The sequence below is a fragment of the Plasmodium brasilianum genome, chromosome 5 (assembly GCF_023973825.1).
Source record: "Plasmodium brasilianum strain Bolivian I chromosome 5, whole genome shotgun sequence".
In the NCBI taxonomy this organism is placed as follows: Eukaryota; Apicomplexa; class Aconoidasida; order Haemosporida; family Plasmodiidae; genus Plasmodium; species Plasmodium brasilianum.
The window spans coordinates 125,782-143,243 of record NC_090118.1 but is presented as its reverse complement, the minus strand read 5'-3'; the positions used below and the strand labels follow the sequence as shown (position 1 = coordinate 143,243).

Here is a 17,462-nt window from a genome sequence, read left to right as displayed (position 1 = left end):
TCAAAAAAGTGTTAAATTTTTTCTGAGTCCAGAATGAAGGGTTTGTTAATTTTTGTTTTGTGCTTTTTTTTTTTTTTTTGTTGTGTGTGTGTGATTTTCCTTCTCTTGTTTTTTCATAAGATGCATTTTTTTATGCCTACAAAAAATATATATTAAACATATATCTTGAAGCTAAATGATTTTATTTTTTTTTTTTTGAAATACCGATTTTACAAATTTATTTTAAAAAATTTGTTTAGTTTTCTGTTAGTCTTAAAAGGAAGTTAATATTTATGTATATATAATATATTTGTTCTTTAGTAACACTTTTAGAAATATTTAAACATATTAAATATTTCCAAAAATTGTTTCTTAATAAAAATATTTAAAATTGATTATAAACTGTCTGCGTATTGACAATTTTTATCTTTGTAAATAGCACTTTTTTTTTTTTTTTTTGAAATTTTAAATAAAAAAAATATTCAAAATTAAGGAACAAAAAAGGAAAAAAAAAAAAAGTTTGTTACATATAAATTTATATGCAATTAAACAAAAGTATGTATAAAGTTCTATTGTAATAAATCTCTAAATATAGGAGAAATAAGGAAAATTAAAATGTGTTGAAAGGGGAAGATATAATGGCTTCTTTTAAATCGAAACTTGAAATATATATGTGTATATATATTATGTTTACACAAGATGAAAGATTTAATAAAAGGTTTAATAAATATGTGTGTACAGAAAGGGCTATATTTTTTAGATAAATTATTATTAACATGAGATCATGTAATTATGTTTATTAGGTGTGAGTTATTTAAGTTGTTACAGTTACATTTTAGATAAAAGCAAAAGTATTATTTCTTTCTCTTCTTCATTTAGCATATAAGTAATTATATTAACTTATAATGTTAGTATTATTGTTAACAAAAAAAAAAAAAAAATGCTTACATGAAATTAATAATACATAAATAGAAAAGAATAAGAAAATTCTTGAAGCACATTATTTTATTTTTTTTTTCCCCCTAAATACCTACACTTTTCAGATAGTAAAAATTTTCCTTAGCACAATATAATTTGGCTTAAACACCATAATACTCTCAAATTAACTGTAGCATTAATTTACAGCTATACTGCTATGCATACTTGTTTATCTGAAAATTATATTATAAATTACTTCTACCAAATTCTGCTAAGGCAAAAATTTTTTCAAATAGAATAAATTTTTATACACATAATACCATATTTTTATATTAAAATATTTCGTAGTTCAAGAAAAAATGCATAAGGAAATGCTATAATATTTTTGGCTTTTATATTTTGCATCTCATACAGCGAAATTTTATGATGATATTATATCATGTATTTACTACAATATTTGAAGGTTTCTTCTTAACTCAAAGGTATATCTTTTCCTCAATTATAAAAAAATAAAACGAGGTCTTTTATATTTCTGTAGGAAAAATATAAATGTGAGCATCTAAAGTATTAAATTTAAATAAACTATAAAAAACTGTATTATATATATATATATGTATGCAGCATGTACATGTGAGAACGTTTATGTATATATATGGCATATTTAAGCAAACGAATTTTTTTTTTTTTTTTTTAGTGTAGAAAAATTGGGATTACCTCCACCTGTCAATTTTAATTATTTAAAAAAGAAAAAAAAAAAAAAAAGTAATAAAAGTCATTGTAGTGGTAAAGCTACATTATTGAGTAAAATTATAACACTTACTAAACAGAGAAAAAAAGGAAAAATAAATAGCTAAAACAATGAATGAACGAATGTATAACTGTGTTGAGGAATTTTCATCGTAACTGTATTTTTAAAAATATCACAAAATTTATAAGAGGTTACAGACAATGAACTTGCGATAGAGCATAGTTTTTATGAGTAATTTAATTGTTTATAAAAATTACATAAAATATTATAAAACAAGAAAAGAAAAGAATAAAAGAGAGTACATATGAAGGAAACTTTTATGAAAATTTTTGAGAAGAGTATATGGCTTAATATATGAATATTTGGGGAATAATAAAAAAGCACACATAATAAGTGTGTATGCAATTATGTATATATATGTATGTATGACTGTATGTATATATATGGAGACACAAATCTTACGTGCTTAGGCACATATAATACACATTTCGTTTATTTTTGTATACAAAAAGAATGGAGCTATACAACGAGGAAATATACGATAGGGCAAACATAAATGTGGCTGTAATAGTTAATGATAACATAAGAGAAACAATAATTAAAAATCTTCAAAATGATATGAAAAATAAAAATGTTACAATAAATAGCTATAATTATAACAATATTAATAAAATAAATAACTTTACGAATAATTCATTTATCCCTGAAAAAAAATGTTGTATCTTACAACAAGCGTGGTTAAGAAAAATAAAAATCGTCTCATCTGTTATTATTTTTTGTGTTGACTGGCAAAATATTATAAATGATGTGGATAACTACATTGACTTCCGTGATATAGACGATACGCATAATGAAACTAATGGTAAAAATGAAGAAAACAAGAACACATTGATAGATAGTCTGAATGGAGACATTCTAGATATGGAAAACCTTCGCCGAAATAATGTAAACGCAGATAGCGTAAATGAGGATGAGATAAAAAAAAAAAAAAAAAATTATCAAATTACGCTTGTGTTCAAAATGTTGAATTTATGAATGATGTAAATAATGAATTAATTAAAAGAATAGAAGAAATAAATACCATAATTATGGAAAGAAAAAAAAATTGTAAAATAATTCTACTAGTTATATTACCGGAAAATACGCAGAATACGGAAGAATATATTAAATACATTAGTTTGTTAAATTCTAGGAATATAAGTGCTATATTTATCACGTTAGGATTAAAAGAGATACATAATAAAATAAAAAAATTAGAAAATTTGTTAAAAGACTGTGTTAATTCATTTTTCAAACAATATATAGTAAGTTATGAAAGTAAGAGTGCAAAAAATATGCAAAGTTTTTTTAACTATAATTTTAAAAAAGCATATATATTAGAGATGCTAGAAAAGTATGATGAAAGTATGAAACTTTATGTGAATTTATGCAAAGTATTTTATGAAAATGTGGGAGAAAAAATCTTTTCAGATAAGTCAACATTTTTTGAGTATGTTATTTTTTTTAATTATATTAGTATAAGAATGATATTTATTTATTTGTATTTTAAAGACATTAAGAAAAGTGTGCATCATATATATACACATAACAAAATAATTTTTTTGGCTCTAATGAGTGAGGAGGAAAATACAGAACATGACGATAATCATGAGAGTAGTACCTACAATGATGGAAACAGGAATGGTAATAGCAGTAACAATAGCAATACTAATAACAAACTTACAGAAGTTATTAATAATTTTAACATTACAAGCAGAAAAGATTTTATAAACTATGTAAAATATTTTGCATGCGAGGATGAGAAAGAGAAGAACAAGTTAAATAAAGCTAAAACTGAAGGAATGAACGAAGTGGTGCATACATTATATGATACAATTATTAAGGAATATTTATATTATAATTTACTTTCATGTATTTACTTTTATTTTTATAGAATTATTGAAACATTTAATATGAATACTCATGATATAGTATTGTATGGCATATACAGTTGTTTATGTATTTATTATAAAATTAAAACTCTTACAAAAAGAAGCAAATTACTTAGTGAGTTTTCAAATGTACAATTTGCTACCTATTTTAATTTAGCCCCGGAATCATATTTATATGATTTTATTCTAAATTTCTTAATCGAAATATTTCCTATTATTAATATAAATAAAATTAGCAGTTTATCAAGAATTGTTATTTATTTTTTATGTATGATTTATTTTGAAAAAGGAAATTATATTTTTTGCTTATATTTGTTGTTAATGTTCTTTAACAATGGTGAAGAGTTTTTCTTTTCTGGTTCAGTCGACACAGCTATTTTGAAAAGCGAGATATATAACTTGAATGATTTTTATTCTGCTCTGCAAAATTTCGACGGGAATAGCAGTTATTTGAAAATGAGGTAAAAAAAACTTTTCTTGTGATTTGTATGTTTACGCATATGTATATCTGCATGTACCTTTACATATTGTCTACGCTGTTATTCATAGTGTTAGGCACTACTGTTTATAAAATATTTTTTTACACAATAATAATTTATGAATCAGCTGCAAATGTTTCTTTTGTATTTTAAAAAAAGTTTCTCGTGTGTTCATGCATATACATATGTACTCCAGTGTTTGTAAAAATTAGCAAGAAATATTTATTCTCCACCTTTTCAGCAATGGACATACATACGAGCCTATGATATATTTAGTGTTGAACTGTTTAGGTTTTTTGTTAAGCTACGATAGGGTAAGAATAGAAGTAGATGACAGGAATTTAAAGAATGAAAAATTTAATATTAAGGATTACGAAGTATTATTTGTTAAGATATGCTTTGAATATTTAAATATTTTAATTAAGAATGAAAAACATAAGGAACAGAAGGAATTTGTTATTTTTATTACAAGATATTTTAAGCTCATATATGGTGGAAATGTAGTTATTCCTATGGAGATGAGCTTAAACATTTGTTATGTTTATGCAAAGATATACTATTTAGTTGAAAAGAATAATCTTAAGATTTTTTTAGAAATAAAAAATAAGAGTCATACCAATTTCGTTTTTCTACCATTTATTACTATGTTAATAAATAAAGAAATATTAATTTTTAAATTAAATTTTTCTAATTTTTATGAGGGAACAATTTTCCTCAATGCACACGCTTTAAATGACAAAGATAAAGAGGAATCCTTTTTTCTTGATCATATAAGGAAGGAAAATTTATTACTTGAAGAAGATTATTCTATGAATGATAACAAATTGAAAGAGAGGAGGAGGAGGAGGAAGGCTTTATTTTTTTTGAATGAAAGAAATATGGTGAATCTAGGTTTATTCAATATAGTGGAGAATGAAATAGACATTGAATATATTGAATTGTATCTTTACATATATAAGCAAATTATAAAAATAAAAATAGATAAAATTTGTACGTGCATGCTAAGAAAAGAATATTTGGAAGGAATAGATGATTCGGAGGTACATCAGTCACAGGTGATGGAAAGCGCAGTAGATAAATACACAGAAGAAGAATTGTTGACAAGTATCAAGTCCAAAGTTTTTAAAAACGATCATATTTCAACTAATTTAAGCAAGCTAAATAATGATCCAGTTATTAACAATTCTGAACAGGTCAGCAGGAAGAATGATTATAATTATGCAAATGGGGGAGAAAATATCACAGGAGGGTTTAAGAGCACCTACAATTATTCAAATGAAGAGAATATAGAAAAAGTTAAAATATTTGAAATTAGGAATAATTGCGATGAAGTTGATAATTCATATTTTTATAAATTAAAGAAAGGGTTGTACTTAAATCAATATAAGAATAAAATTATTTGCAATAAAAATAAATATATCTATGGAAGGTTATTAATGAAATATGTAAATTATTTTGTTTATCCCAATAATTACATTCTCTATTTGAATGAGTACAACATTTCATATATATTTATTACTTTTTCTAAATGTATAAAAAATTTTGAATTATATTTTTCATATATAACTGACAATTTGAATAATTCCACCTTTTATTTATTAACAAAACGTGCAAATGTGATAGGTGTTCAACAAATTAATAAGGAGCAAAAGGTTAAATTCGAGGGCCATAAGAATATGTGCAAATTATCTCAAGGGAGAACAAATGATAAAACGACACATTTAAATGTTAAAAATTATGATAAAGAAGGAATGATAGAAGAGGTCAATCAGAACAATGAAGTTACAAGTGTTGAAAGTACCTCCGAAGGTTTCGATAACAGTAGCTGTTCTAGTAATGATGAAGAGGATGATGATCGAACAAATGACAGTAATAAATGTGTAAATGATACAGCTAACTTATTAATTAACAATGAGGAAGTGAAAGAGTTAGCTCTAGATGAAACTTTTCATAAATTATTATCATATGAATTAAGCGATGAAACGAACGAGAGGATTAACAATGAAGAAATGAATTTGTTTTTTTTTGAGGTAGAAAGAAAGAAAGGGAAAGCAAAAGAAAAAAAAGGAAGAAGAGGCAAAAATGAGAGAAGAGAAAATAAAAAAGAAAGAGAAAAAAAAAAAGGGAGAGAAAAAAACGAAAGGAGAGAAAAAAGTGTTAAAAGACTGTACGGAAGAAGCAATTTTTGCAACGAATGCTACATATCATATAACATTAAAAAAAAGAAAAAAAATTGTACACGAAGCATTTTTTCCTTTTATACAAGTGGTAAGAATAAACTGATATGTATACCGTTTCTTGTGCGTCCAACAAATACCAAGAATGTAAATATAAAATTTGAATTATCCTTTAAGAACATTTATTTTCAAGATGAGTTAAACTTTTCAGTTGAGTACTCAGTTCAGCCTTCCATAATAACTATGATTACTCGAATAAACGCATTATGGAATAAAAACAAGGTGGAGGAAAGAACACAAAGCAGACATTCTATCGAAAGTGCAGAAAAGGGGCATAACGTAGAAAAGGTCTGGAATACAAAATATGAATGTGCAGACGAAAGTGATCGCAAGCGAAATGCTAATGGTAGCAACAACGAACATGAAATTAATCAAGGAAAATTAGAAAAGTATAATTTAGAAGAGGAAAATCATAAGGATATTGGTAAAGATGATAACAGAAGGATGAGGAGTGATCTAACGAGCTATTATATATATGTATATAACAATAATAAAAATAGTATATTTCTTAAAAGTATAACGAATAGGAATTTAAATAATACAATAACATTATCTCATAAAAGTACATATTGTGACTTAGTAACAATACATAGTAATAGAAATATACTTATAAAATATAAATTTAATTATCGAAATTTCCTTTTTCCATTTAATAAAATTTTTAAGGATGTAATATTTACCAACTCTTTAAAAGTTCCTTACGATGATTTGACTTATTTTAAAGAATTGAACTCTACTATGAATGAGCAGAAAAAAAGCAAAATCAGAATAGACCTAATTTATTCAAAAATTGTAAAATGTAACGAAATTTTTATTGTTGAGTCAGTAATAAGGAATGAAACAAATATTACAGAAGAAGTTATTATTTTTTTATATGATAAAAAAAAAGGACGAAAAAAAAAAGCGAACCTTAATAAATTTTATTTGGATCAAACAAATAGTAATAACAAAAGTAATAATAAAGTTTTAGATTTTAAAAAAAGGACAAAACAGGAATATTATAATAATAAAAGCGTATCTCAGAGTAGTTCAGATTCTTCATCGTTTTCATCAAATGATTTAGAAAATTTAATTGATCAAGATTACTATATATCAGATGATGAAAATAAGAACTGTAAGAAGAAATATATAGTTACTGGAGTTAGAATAATGAAAAATATTTTATTGCCATATCAAACACTTCGATTGAAATGGTCTTTCATTGCTTTTACCTATGGTTTTGTAAACTTACCTAATGTACTAATTAAAAGAAAAACGAAAATAAAAAACAATATAAACGTGTTTTCATCAGAAAATATTGAATTATTTGTAATATAGCATCAAGTGTTGCTGTCATATGTTGCACAATTTTATTTATGTATTATGTTTTATGTTTTCTTTCTTAGTTTTTTTGTTTGCTTTTTCGTTATTTCTCCTTTTTATTTATTTTTTTTCCCCTCATTTTTTTTTTTTTTTTTTTTTTTTTTGTTTTACTCCTAACGTATTGTTTTTTTTGGCTTTATTATAATACACGTAAAATTTTATTTTAATTAAAAAAAAATATACATATATAAGTATATATGTGTAAGTATATATATATATATAAGTATATATGTATAAGTATATATGTATAAGTATATATATGTATAAGTACATATGTATATAGTGAATGAAGGAAAATCAACTTTTTCAGGACGACAAAGCGTTTTAGAATTTACATAAAATATTGTTTCACCCCCTAACTTATTTTTTATAGTACTAGAAATTTTTTTTTTCACTATATGAATTTTTCCACCAATATAGGCTGATTTGGCCTTCCGCTAATATTGTTACCACTGTTATTGTAACTGTTATTGTTATTACTATTATTATTGTTGCTATTATTTTTATTATTACTATTACCATTAATTTATTTTATTTTTTTCCCTTGTTAAAATGTGAGACTACGTAAACACAAAAAAGGAAATGGTCGCAATTTTTATGAAAAACAAAAGAAAAAATTATGTTCATTTTTTTGAAATAATAGTGGTCACCTATGCATATATATATATATATATATATATATATATATATAAATGTATATTTGTAAAATTAATGGGGGGGAAAAAAAAAAATGAAAATCTACGATTAAATAGCCTATATATATAAGTTTTAATGAAATTACCATTAAAAGGGTAAAACATTTTTGCAATTTCATTACACTATTTTTTATTATATACATGTCCGCAGCAGTAATCGAAGTAGGGCTAATTTTTTTGTAAAATTTAAAATTATTTTTGAAGCATTAAGAAAAAAAAATATATTAACGATGATAATAGCATTTCGTTAAGTTGTGGATTTTAAAATGGGAAAAAGGCCTTAATATTTGAGAATATAAATGTGAATATATAAATAATTTTTTTTTTATATGCAGTAAATAATTGCAAGCTAAGTAAATTAGATTTTTTTTTTTTTTTTTTAATTTATTAAATATCTTAATAAAATATTTTTGAAAAAAAATGCCACAATGGGGTGCGGGAAACTCAAGGGCTATAGAAGCCAGACTAAGAAAAAAGATTGAAAAAGACAGAAAACAGAAAGAGATAGAAGAAAAAAAATTAGATGAATTTTGGAAAGATGATGACAAAAAAGCGCAAGCGAAAATTCAAAGAAAAGTAACATCATGTAGATTGTTTGTCTGTTTGTTTGTTTGTACGTATGTTTGTTTGTACGTATGTTTGTTTGTACGTATGTTTGTTTGTACGTATGTTTGTTTGTTTATATGTTCTTTTTTCTTTTTTTTTTTCTTCCTTTGTTTCATCATCATTTGTAATCGTTATATGCGATATGCTTAAAATCATCCCCTTTATGCGCACATTTTACTTTTAGGCTGAAGCTGAAAATAAAAGGCAACAAAAGTTAGACAGAAAAAAAGAATTGAGGGAATTATATGGAGAGGAAGAGAAATCGTTAAAGTCGAATAAAGAGGGCGTAAGTGTTTTGATATTATAAAGAAAATAAATTTATATTCAGGAATGTTCGTTTAACAATTTAAACATTTTCCTTTTAATTATGACAATTTAAAAAACTCCTTTAAAATGTGTTTTAATTTTTTTTTTACTTTTCAGAAAACAACAAATGCAAAGGTGACACAGGCACAAATATTACAGAGGTTGATTGAAGAGAAAAAGAAGGAAATACAAAATGAAAAAAAAAAGAAGGTAATGAATATACATAAATTAAGAGGTTTTAAATTACATTTTTTTTTTTTTACTATGTAGTTTAAAAATGGAAAAAGGTGTTTTTAGCAAACTTAAGATTTTATTCCTTTTGTTCAATTATAGCACAGTATAAGGTTGTGCTAACATTAGTTCTTTTAGATTTTTCAGTAATTTTATCGTTTATTGTTTATTTGTTTGTTTTTTGCAGGACAATATTAACGTGCACCAGATGGAATTAGAAGACAACATTAATCACATCCAAAGGGAAGAAATGAACTACTGTGATGAGTATATAAATGGTAAGGGGGGGATAAAACACATGGAAAAACATAAAATTTTTCGCATATTTGTAGTTACTCATTTATAATAACCTTTATATTTATAAAAACATTACAACTTAAAATAAGAAAAGAACAATTTTTTTTTTTTATTAGCTACTGGAATTGATGATGTTATATCTGCTTTGGATAATGTGTCATTCGAAAAAACTAAAAGTGTTAAAGCTGTAAGCTCAAATGGGAAATTACATCTATTTTATTTTTTCAAGAAAACATATATCCCATTGTACATATACATACATGTATGAGAACATACAAAAATATCTTTATTTAATTATGTTATTTTACCTTTTTCTAAGGCTTATAAAATGTTTGAAGAGGAAAATTTACCGCTTGTTAAAGAAGAGCATAAAGGCTTGAAACTATCGCAGTATAAGCAAATTCTATGGAAACAGGTATACATACATATATTCGCGGTGTTAAATAAATCAAGCCGCATGATACCTATTATTAAAAAAGAGTTATATAATTATATAAGACTGATAAAAAGCTTTTATATGTAATGGGTTCATACACATAATTACGCAAGCTTAAACGAATAAACATTAGTATGAACACATGCAAATAATCACAAATATAAATACGCTTACATATATATATATACATATAAATAAACATACCTACATGTTTACCTTCCTCCTTTATAGTTCAAAAAGTCGGCAGATAACCCTATGAACCAAAGAGATTAAATTTGATGTCGTATGGAAATACTTGGGAAAAACAGGAAGTACTGGAAAAAAAGTTCAGTTATTTTGAATAGATTGCTAAAGATTTTTGCATCTTATTCTAATTAATTCTTTTTTATTTTATTCATTTATTCTATTTTTTGTTTTATTTTCATTTAAAAAATTTTCGAAAATGAAAAGAAATTCCATACTTTGAAAATAATGCATATACGTATATGTACATGTATGTAACGCCCAATTTATTATTTTGATCTTGTTTTCATTTTATTTATATATAGTTTTTTCGTTTGCGTAAATATACCTCATTATTTATGCAATTTTTTTTATATTAATTTTGATTGATGATAATATATTTTTCGAATTGTAAAAAATTCCCCCTAAACTGATAATTAAAAAGGTAAAATTATTATATATATAAAATTATTAACATAAGAATTAAAATATTATTTAATATTTACATTAATAAGGGGTATAGAGGAAACAATGAATACGCTTTAAAAGGCAAAATAAAACATCGTTATAACGCTGGAAAAAGCTTCTACAATATTTTCATTTTTATAAAGATATGAAAATAATCGTAAATGTTAGAAAGAATAAAAAATAAAAGAAACAACACAATTTATATATATAAACGAATTTGTTAAAAGAATAGCAAAGGTTATTTATTTAAAAGGTAAAGAGTAATTTTTATATGGGCTGAAAAATATGAATAAAAACTGATAACGTGTATAGTATATGTTTGCATATTTGTAAGTTCGTATGTTCTCATGTATGTGTATATATATATATATATATATGTATAAATGAAATAGGAGAATACGGCACATCCAAAGAGATATATTTAAACCACGATATTTTTTTTTGTCACCACTTCATAAAATATATATATGTAGTCCATGCACATAGATAACAGAGGGTATATACTTAGATAGGCGTTCTTACCCCTGCACATGCATATATATATATATATTTATATATTTATATACGTAAGTACACATTTCTCAGTTACACTCTTTAATGGAGAAGCTTTTATCTTCAATAGGAAGGCTAAGTGTTGTTGCAGGAGGGTTAAGTTTAATTCCATATACTTTTATATATGATGTAGATGGGGGAGAGAGGTGTGTTATGTTCAATCGTTTTGGAGGAGTAAGTGAAAATACATATGGAGAAGGGAGTCATTTTTACATTCCTTGGTTTCAAACTCCATATATATATGATATAAAAATGAAACCGAAAGTAATTAATACGACAACAGGAACAAGAGATTTACAGATTGTTACCTTAAGTTTAAGACTATTATTTAGACCTCATACAAAGCATCTTCCATATTTGCATAGTACTTTAGGGCCAGATTATGATGAACGTGTTTTACCCTCAATTGGAAATGAAGTACTTAAGGCTGTTGTTGCAAAATATAATGCAGAATCCTTATTAACTCAAAGAGATAAAATTTCTAAAGAAATAAGAGAAAGTATTACAGCAAGAGCTAAACATTTTAATATATTATTAGACGATGTAGCAATTACTCATTTAAGTTATGGAAAAGAATTTGCTAAAGCTATTGAAGACAAACAAGTTGCACAGCAAGAAAGTGAAAGGGTAAAATTTATTGTTGCAAAAACAGAGCAAGAAAAAATTGCTGCTGTTATTAAAGCGCAAGGAGAAGCAGAAGCTGCTAAATTAATATCCACAGCAGTTAAAGAATATGGGAATAGTTTACTTGAAATTAGAAAATTGGAAGCAGCTAAAGAAATAGCTGAAAATTTGAGCAAATCAAAAAATGTTACTTATTTTCCATCAAATTCAAACATTTTGTTAAACCCAAAAAATTTATAGGGACAATTATGTTAATCGTTGTAATTCTAATATAAGTGCAAGAATATTTGAAGTACAAATATATAGCTAAAAATAAGGGAATATAACCGTAGAATACTTTGACTAAAGAAAAAAGGAAAAAAAAAAAAAAAAAAAAAAGTGTATTAAAGACTTACAGTTTTAGATTATAGCTAATTCATATGTAATTATATTAACCCTTTAACTTGGAATTTTTTTTTTTTTTAATATTATATATTTTTGAAGAAATTAGTTCTTTTAATATTTCCCTTTTTAAGGTTTTGTTAATATGATTGTTGTGCATCTTTGCACACTATTTACGCGGTTTTACTCTTTCATTTTTGCTTCTTTTAATTTTAATTAAAATTTTTTTTTTTTTTTTGCCCTCATTTGAGTGAACATATTTTTCTAACAGTATTTATTAAATATAATAAAATATTATAAAACAGTTTCAGAATTATAACAATGGAAATTTAATATTTTCAGAGCTCTACTTTTTTTTTTTTATTTGTACAAGGAGCTAATTTCTTAATTGTATTGTATTAAAATGTGTAATATTTAATGATTAAGTATGGAAAAAAAAAGAAAAAAATGTAGTTCAAAATAGGGCAGAATTTACACACAATTGTTATATATATATATATATATATATATATATATATATATATATGTGTATATTTGTGTACGCTTGTGTTTATGTATTACTTATATCACCCTTAATACATATATTAAATTTTCCTTCTTTTTTCTTACATCTGATATGACACCCTTTTTATACAAGCGGAAATAGTTGCTTGAGATATAATACAAATGGAAGGAAAACTGTGCAATTTTTTTTACTCATATATTTAAAGGGGGAATATACTTCAGTTCGAAAAGATAAACTCCTATTTATAATAACATAAAAATACATTTCACGTACACGTTTAAATGTATTCCGGTAAAAAAATATAAAAGCAAAAATATGTTAAAAGATGAGATTTTATTCAGCTCAATAAAATGAAACATACTTTAATGAAACAAGTGCAATATATTTGTAAGTACTGGGATACACATATATATGCAATACTTGAACTCTAAACAATTTTCAAGAAATAAAAATATTCCTTTAAAATTTTTATCTTGTTGCAGGATTTACATTTTGACTCGTTAAATATTCCCCTTGAACACTTCGCAGTTATAATATTTAATATATTTGGAAATATTCGTACTCTCCATCAACCGTTGTTTGATAACAGATATTTACGAAGTAGTGCATATATATATATGTATATACTTGCTTAATCATTCTATTGTTTGTTGATTTGCATATAAACTGTTGTGGGTAAAAAAAAAGTTTTACGTTTCCCCTTTAAAGAGTAACTGCATAACGTAAATACGTTTTTGCAAAATATAAAACACGCATAGATGAAAAAATAATATTGCATCATTAATCATATTAACATTTGCATAAATAGTTTTTCTTTTATTATAACGCACAATAAAAATAAGAAAGTAATATTAAACCTGAGCGAAGAATAAAAAAAAAAATATACATTCGCATATATATATGCGCAGTACACAATAAATTTGTACGTGCACACGGAATTCGTAAAAATAGGCCAATGCCTATAATAAAAGCACTGCTTAATTAAAATGTTTAAAGTATTATATGTATTTATAAATATTTAAGAGGTAATTTTTGTGATATAAGGGTATATTAGAATGAAGTGCAACAGTCATTTTTTGAACCTTTTTAAAAAGATAAAAATGAAATGAAATTTATTTATGAGTTTTAGAAATTTTACTATATAGCAAAAGATATTTTTAGTGTTTAATATATATAGCAAAGGTGATGAAGAATCTGAATGCTGTTCACCAATGTTTTTGTTTTTTATGAAACTTAAAAATAAAAGAACGGAAAGTTGAGAGGATTAAAAATATATACATTTATACGTACATACATACATTTGTATAAATATACCATATATGTGTTATATGCCTGAATAAACTAAGAATTGCAGAATCATGACTTCTATAAACATTGAATCTTATTTAGAAAGTAAGCAGTAAACTGCGAAGATAAGTAATTATTCGTAACAATTTTTGCTAAATGGTTATTTGTAAATTTATTAAATTATTTTTTATTTTTTCAGATGAAATATTAGTGATAACAAATGATAGTAGAATATTCACGGGAAAATTAAAAGGTTTTGACCAAACAACAAATATAATACTTGGAAATTGTTATGAAAGAATTTATAAAGAATCGTTGGAGAAAATAAGTTTAGGCTTGTACATAATTAGAGGAGATACTGTGTAATTTACAAAAGAGCAGAATTAAAAAAAAAAAAAAAAAAAAAATTGTTTTTATTAAAGCTGCTTCTTAACTAGTTTTAATTTCATCATTTAATTACTATAGTTATCTGTTTCTTTGAGTTTTATTAACCTTTAATTTTTTTCAAATTTTTTTTAATTTTTTTTTTTTTTTTTGCAAGAACCCTAATCGGTGAAATTGACGAGGACGTAGATAAAAATATTTTACACAATAAAATTAAGCCGGAAATGCTGAAGCAAGTAATTGGATATAAAAAAGAGGAAACACAAGATATTTTGTTAATATAGCAATTTATGCATATATTTCCATGTGTGCGTATATATAAATCTTTACATAAGTGAACATATTTATAAAATTTCACCAATTTTGTAACTTCAAAATGTTAACATTTCAAAGCTTCTTATAAATTTAATAAAGTAGGTCTAATCTATGAAGTACGACGAATACATGTAATGACATACTTTCTTTTCTTTTTCTATTTTTTTTTTAGATTATACATTAGTAATTTTTTTTTTTTCGAAGATCACATTTCCAAAATCATCGAATTATTACTTAAAAGTTTAATTATCACAAGACACTTTTAAAAATTTTTTATAAAATTCACAAATTTTTGTTAAAATAAAAAAAAAATTATAATATACATTCACAACATTATAATTGTGCAGAAAAGGGGAAAATCAAGTAAAAAAATTTATTAAAAAACATTAAGAAAAAGGCAAATATTAAATGAATAAATTATTTACGTATAATATATTTTAATTAACTGACAGAAAAAAAAAAAAAAAGATAAAACGTAAGTAACACAAATACTTTAATTATACACAAAAAAGGAGCATATAACTTGTAAAGTAATGATATACGTTAGTTTGCATACATATGTATATGCATACCCATAATCAAATATTTATTAAGGGAATATTATTTCAAGAACAAGAAAACATAAGTAAAAAAATAAACTTTGAGAAAGAAAAAGAAAAGAATTAAAAAAGAGTGGTATTATTATATTTACATACATATATACATCCTTATGTACATATGTTCACATATATATATATATATATATAAATGTATTTTGTGTATATTAACAAATTCACGATATTTTTTAGTTTTATTACGTGTGTTTCATTTTTTTTTAAGTTATATTATTTAATCCATTTAAAATTTTAAATGCTTTTTTTACAATTTTTGTGCACTTTTTTTTTTGCTTTTCTATTTACCCTATTTTTCATTTTATATATTTGGTATTTTGCATTTTTTAATAACTGATAGAATAAGTTCAAGTATTTAAACTTATTTCCCACTTTCTATTACAACGGATAAAAATATTTCATTGCGTGGATATGACAAGGTAAAATAAACTCCACATGTGTGCGATAATATAGTTTTTTCCCACTCCTGCTGTATTTATATATATGCACGCTGAACATTCGGAAGATTTAACCTGTGCAAAAGGATGAGGGAAAAATTAGACATTTCGAACTATGTTTACATTAAAAAAGCAATTAATAACATACTTGGATTCCTCTGTAACTTTGTTAGCTTGGTGTAACATGGTCATATCAGCAATATACATATTACCAAGTTCATCATTTATAACATCAATAGAGAATTTCTGCAAGTTTGATTTTTCGCTCAGAAAATTAATAAGATCCATTGTTTTATTAATGCACTTTTTATTTTCATTAGGGAATTCGTGTTTAGAATTACTATGTAAGATTTCTGGTGGTTGTTCATTTTTTGAAGAAGGATAATGTACATTTTTAATACTTTCTTTTGTAGGAGTAGTATTTATATTTCCTTCAAAATTTTGGCTATGTGTTAATTTTTCTTGTTCATATATTTTATTTATTCTATTTACACAATAAGTAATTGCATATTCTTCTTCAACAGGTATATTATTGTACCAAAATATACCAGACCCTTGAATTGGTTTGATAGTTAAGTTATAATACGGAAATATAGTTTCTCCATCTTTATTAACATCATTTAAATAAATTAAAAGAGTTGCTCTTCTGAATGTTCCATCATGATGTAAATTGAAATAATTATCTTTTTCATATTTTACTATAGCTAATGGCTCTAAATAGCACAAGGGTATTTTAACTAGATTACATATGGTATTTTCTAATTCAATGATACTCTCATCCTTTGTATATACAATTGAACTTTGATTATCAAATTTATTTTCTTCTATTACAGATCGGTTTCTAATAGTATATAAAAAAACAGTGGAACTGGTTCTATTTATTGAATTCGTAATTTTATAATGTTCTTGTTTATCTGTTATATACCCAACTGATGTTTTACTTTTTTTATATTTATTAGCACATAATGATAAAATTTTTTCAATCATCTTTTTATCAATTATATTATAAATAATGCTCATATTCTGGGGCGCTAGTTGAATCTTAAAAAAAACTTTCGTGTTTTCATCATTCGCATTGTTTTTATCAATTGTATTATTTTCATCTATTTCATTATATTCTGTCTCATTGCTTAAGTATAAAAGAAAAGAAGAGTATTTTTTATAAAAATCAATATTCTTTTCATTAATTACTTTTCGAACAATTGTCTGCATATCATCACTGTATTTTATCTCATTATCATATAATATAATACCGAATTCGTCCTCTTTTTCTTTTTGCATTTTATAGTTATCTATATATATATCACTATTTTTCCTAGCTTCAAAATTTTCTTCATTTCTTTTTATATTTGTATATTTTTCCTTTTCATCATTGTTATCATATTCATCTCTCGAGTTTTGCAACTTTTTTTTTATATCCATTTTTTATATATGTTGACTTTTTCCTTTTT

The 17,462-nt window shown here is 24.2% G+C and overlaps 6 protein-coding genes across 6 annotated transcripts; 5 read left to right on the top strand and 1 right to left on the bottom strand.

Annotated features, from left to right (window-relative positions):
* Positions 1-2,158: 2,158 nt before the first annotated feature.
* MKS88_001292 (uncharacterized protein) lies at positions 2,159-2,680 on the top strand (the record flags this gene model as incomplete). Its single annotated transcript, XM_067214205.1, has 1 exon — positions 2,159-2,680. The coding sequence occupies one exon, from the start codon at positions 2,159-2,161 to the stop codon at positions 2,678-2,680; it is 522 nt and encodes a 173-aa protein (XP_067074664.1).
* Positions 2,681-2,733: 53 nt separating this feature from the next.
* On the top strand, positions 2,734-7,609 carry MKS88_001291 (uncharacterized protein; the record flags this gene model as incomplete). The annotated part of the gene is made up of 2 exons (XM_067214204.1): positions 2,734-4,037; positions 4,297-7,609. 2 exons carry the CDS (start codon positions 2,734-2,736, stop codon positions 7,607-7,609), a joined length of 4,617 nt encoding a protein of 1,538 aa, XP_067074663.1.
* A 1,160-nt stretch (positions 7,610-8,769) lies between these two features.
* MKS88_001290 (coiled-coil domain-containing protein 124) lies at positions 8,770-10,498 on the top strand (the record flags this gene model as incomplete). Its single annotated transcript, XM_067214203.1, has 7 exons — positions 8,770-8,925; positions 9,140-9,241; positions 9,379-9,471; positions 9,680-9,770; positions 9,906-9,976; positions 10,109-10,204; positions 10,457-10,498. 7 exons carry the CDS (start codon positions 8,770-8,772, stop codon positions 10,496-10,498), a joined length of 651 nt encoding a protein of 216 aa, XP_067074662.1.
* A 1,014-nt stretch (positions 10,499-11,512) lies between these two features.
* Positions 11,513-12,331, top strand: MKS88_001289 (prohibitin 1; the record flags this gene model as incomplete). The annotated part of the gene is made up of 1 exon (XM_067214202.1): positions 11,513-12,331. The coding sequence occupies one exon, from the start codon at positions 11,513-11,515 to the stop codon at positions 12,329-12,331; it is 819 nt and encodes a 272-aa protein (XP_067074661.1).
* A 2,004-nt stretch (positions 12,332-14,335) lies between these two features.
* MKS88_001288 (U6 snRNA-associated Sm-like protein LSm8) lies at positions 14,336-14,932 on the top strand (the record flags this gene model as incomplete). Its single annotated transcript, XM_067214201.1, has 3 exons — positions 14,336-14,369; positions 14,464-14,626; positions 14,806-14,932. 3 exons carry the CDS (start codon positions 14,336-14,338, stop codon positions 14,930-14,932), a joined length of 324 nt encoding a protein of 107 aa, XP_067074660.1.
* Positions 14,933-16,110: 1,178 nt separating this feature from the next.
* MKS88_001287 (prolyl 4-hydroxylase subunit alpha) lies at positions 16,111-17,433 on the bottom strand (the record flags this gene model as incomplete). Its single annotated transcript, XM_067214199.1, has 1 exon — positions 16,111-17,433. The coding sequence occupies one exon, from the start codon at positions 17,431-17,433 to the stop codon at positions 16,111-16,113; it is 1,323 nt and encodes a 440-aa protein (XP_067074659.1).
* Between the last annotated feature and the right edge of the window lie 29 nt (positions 17,434-17,462).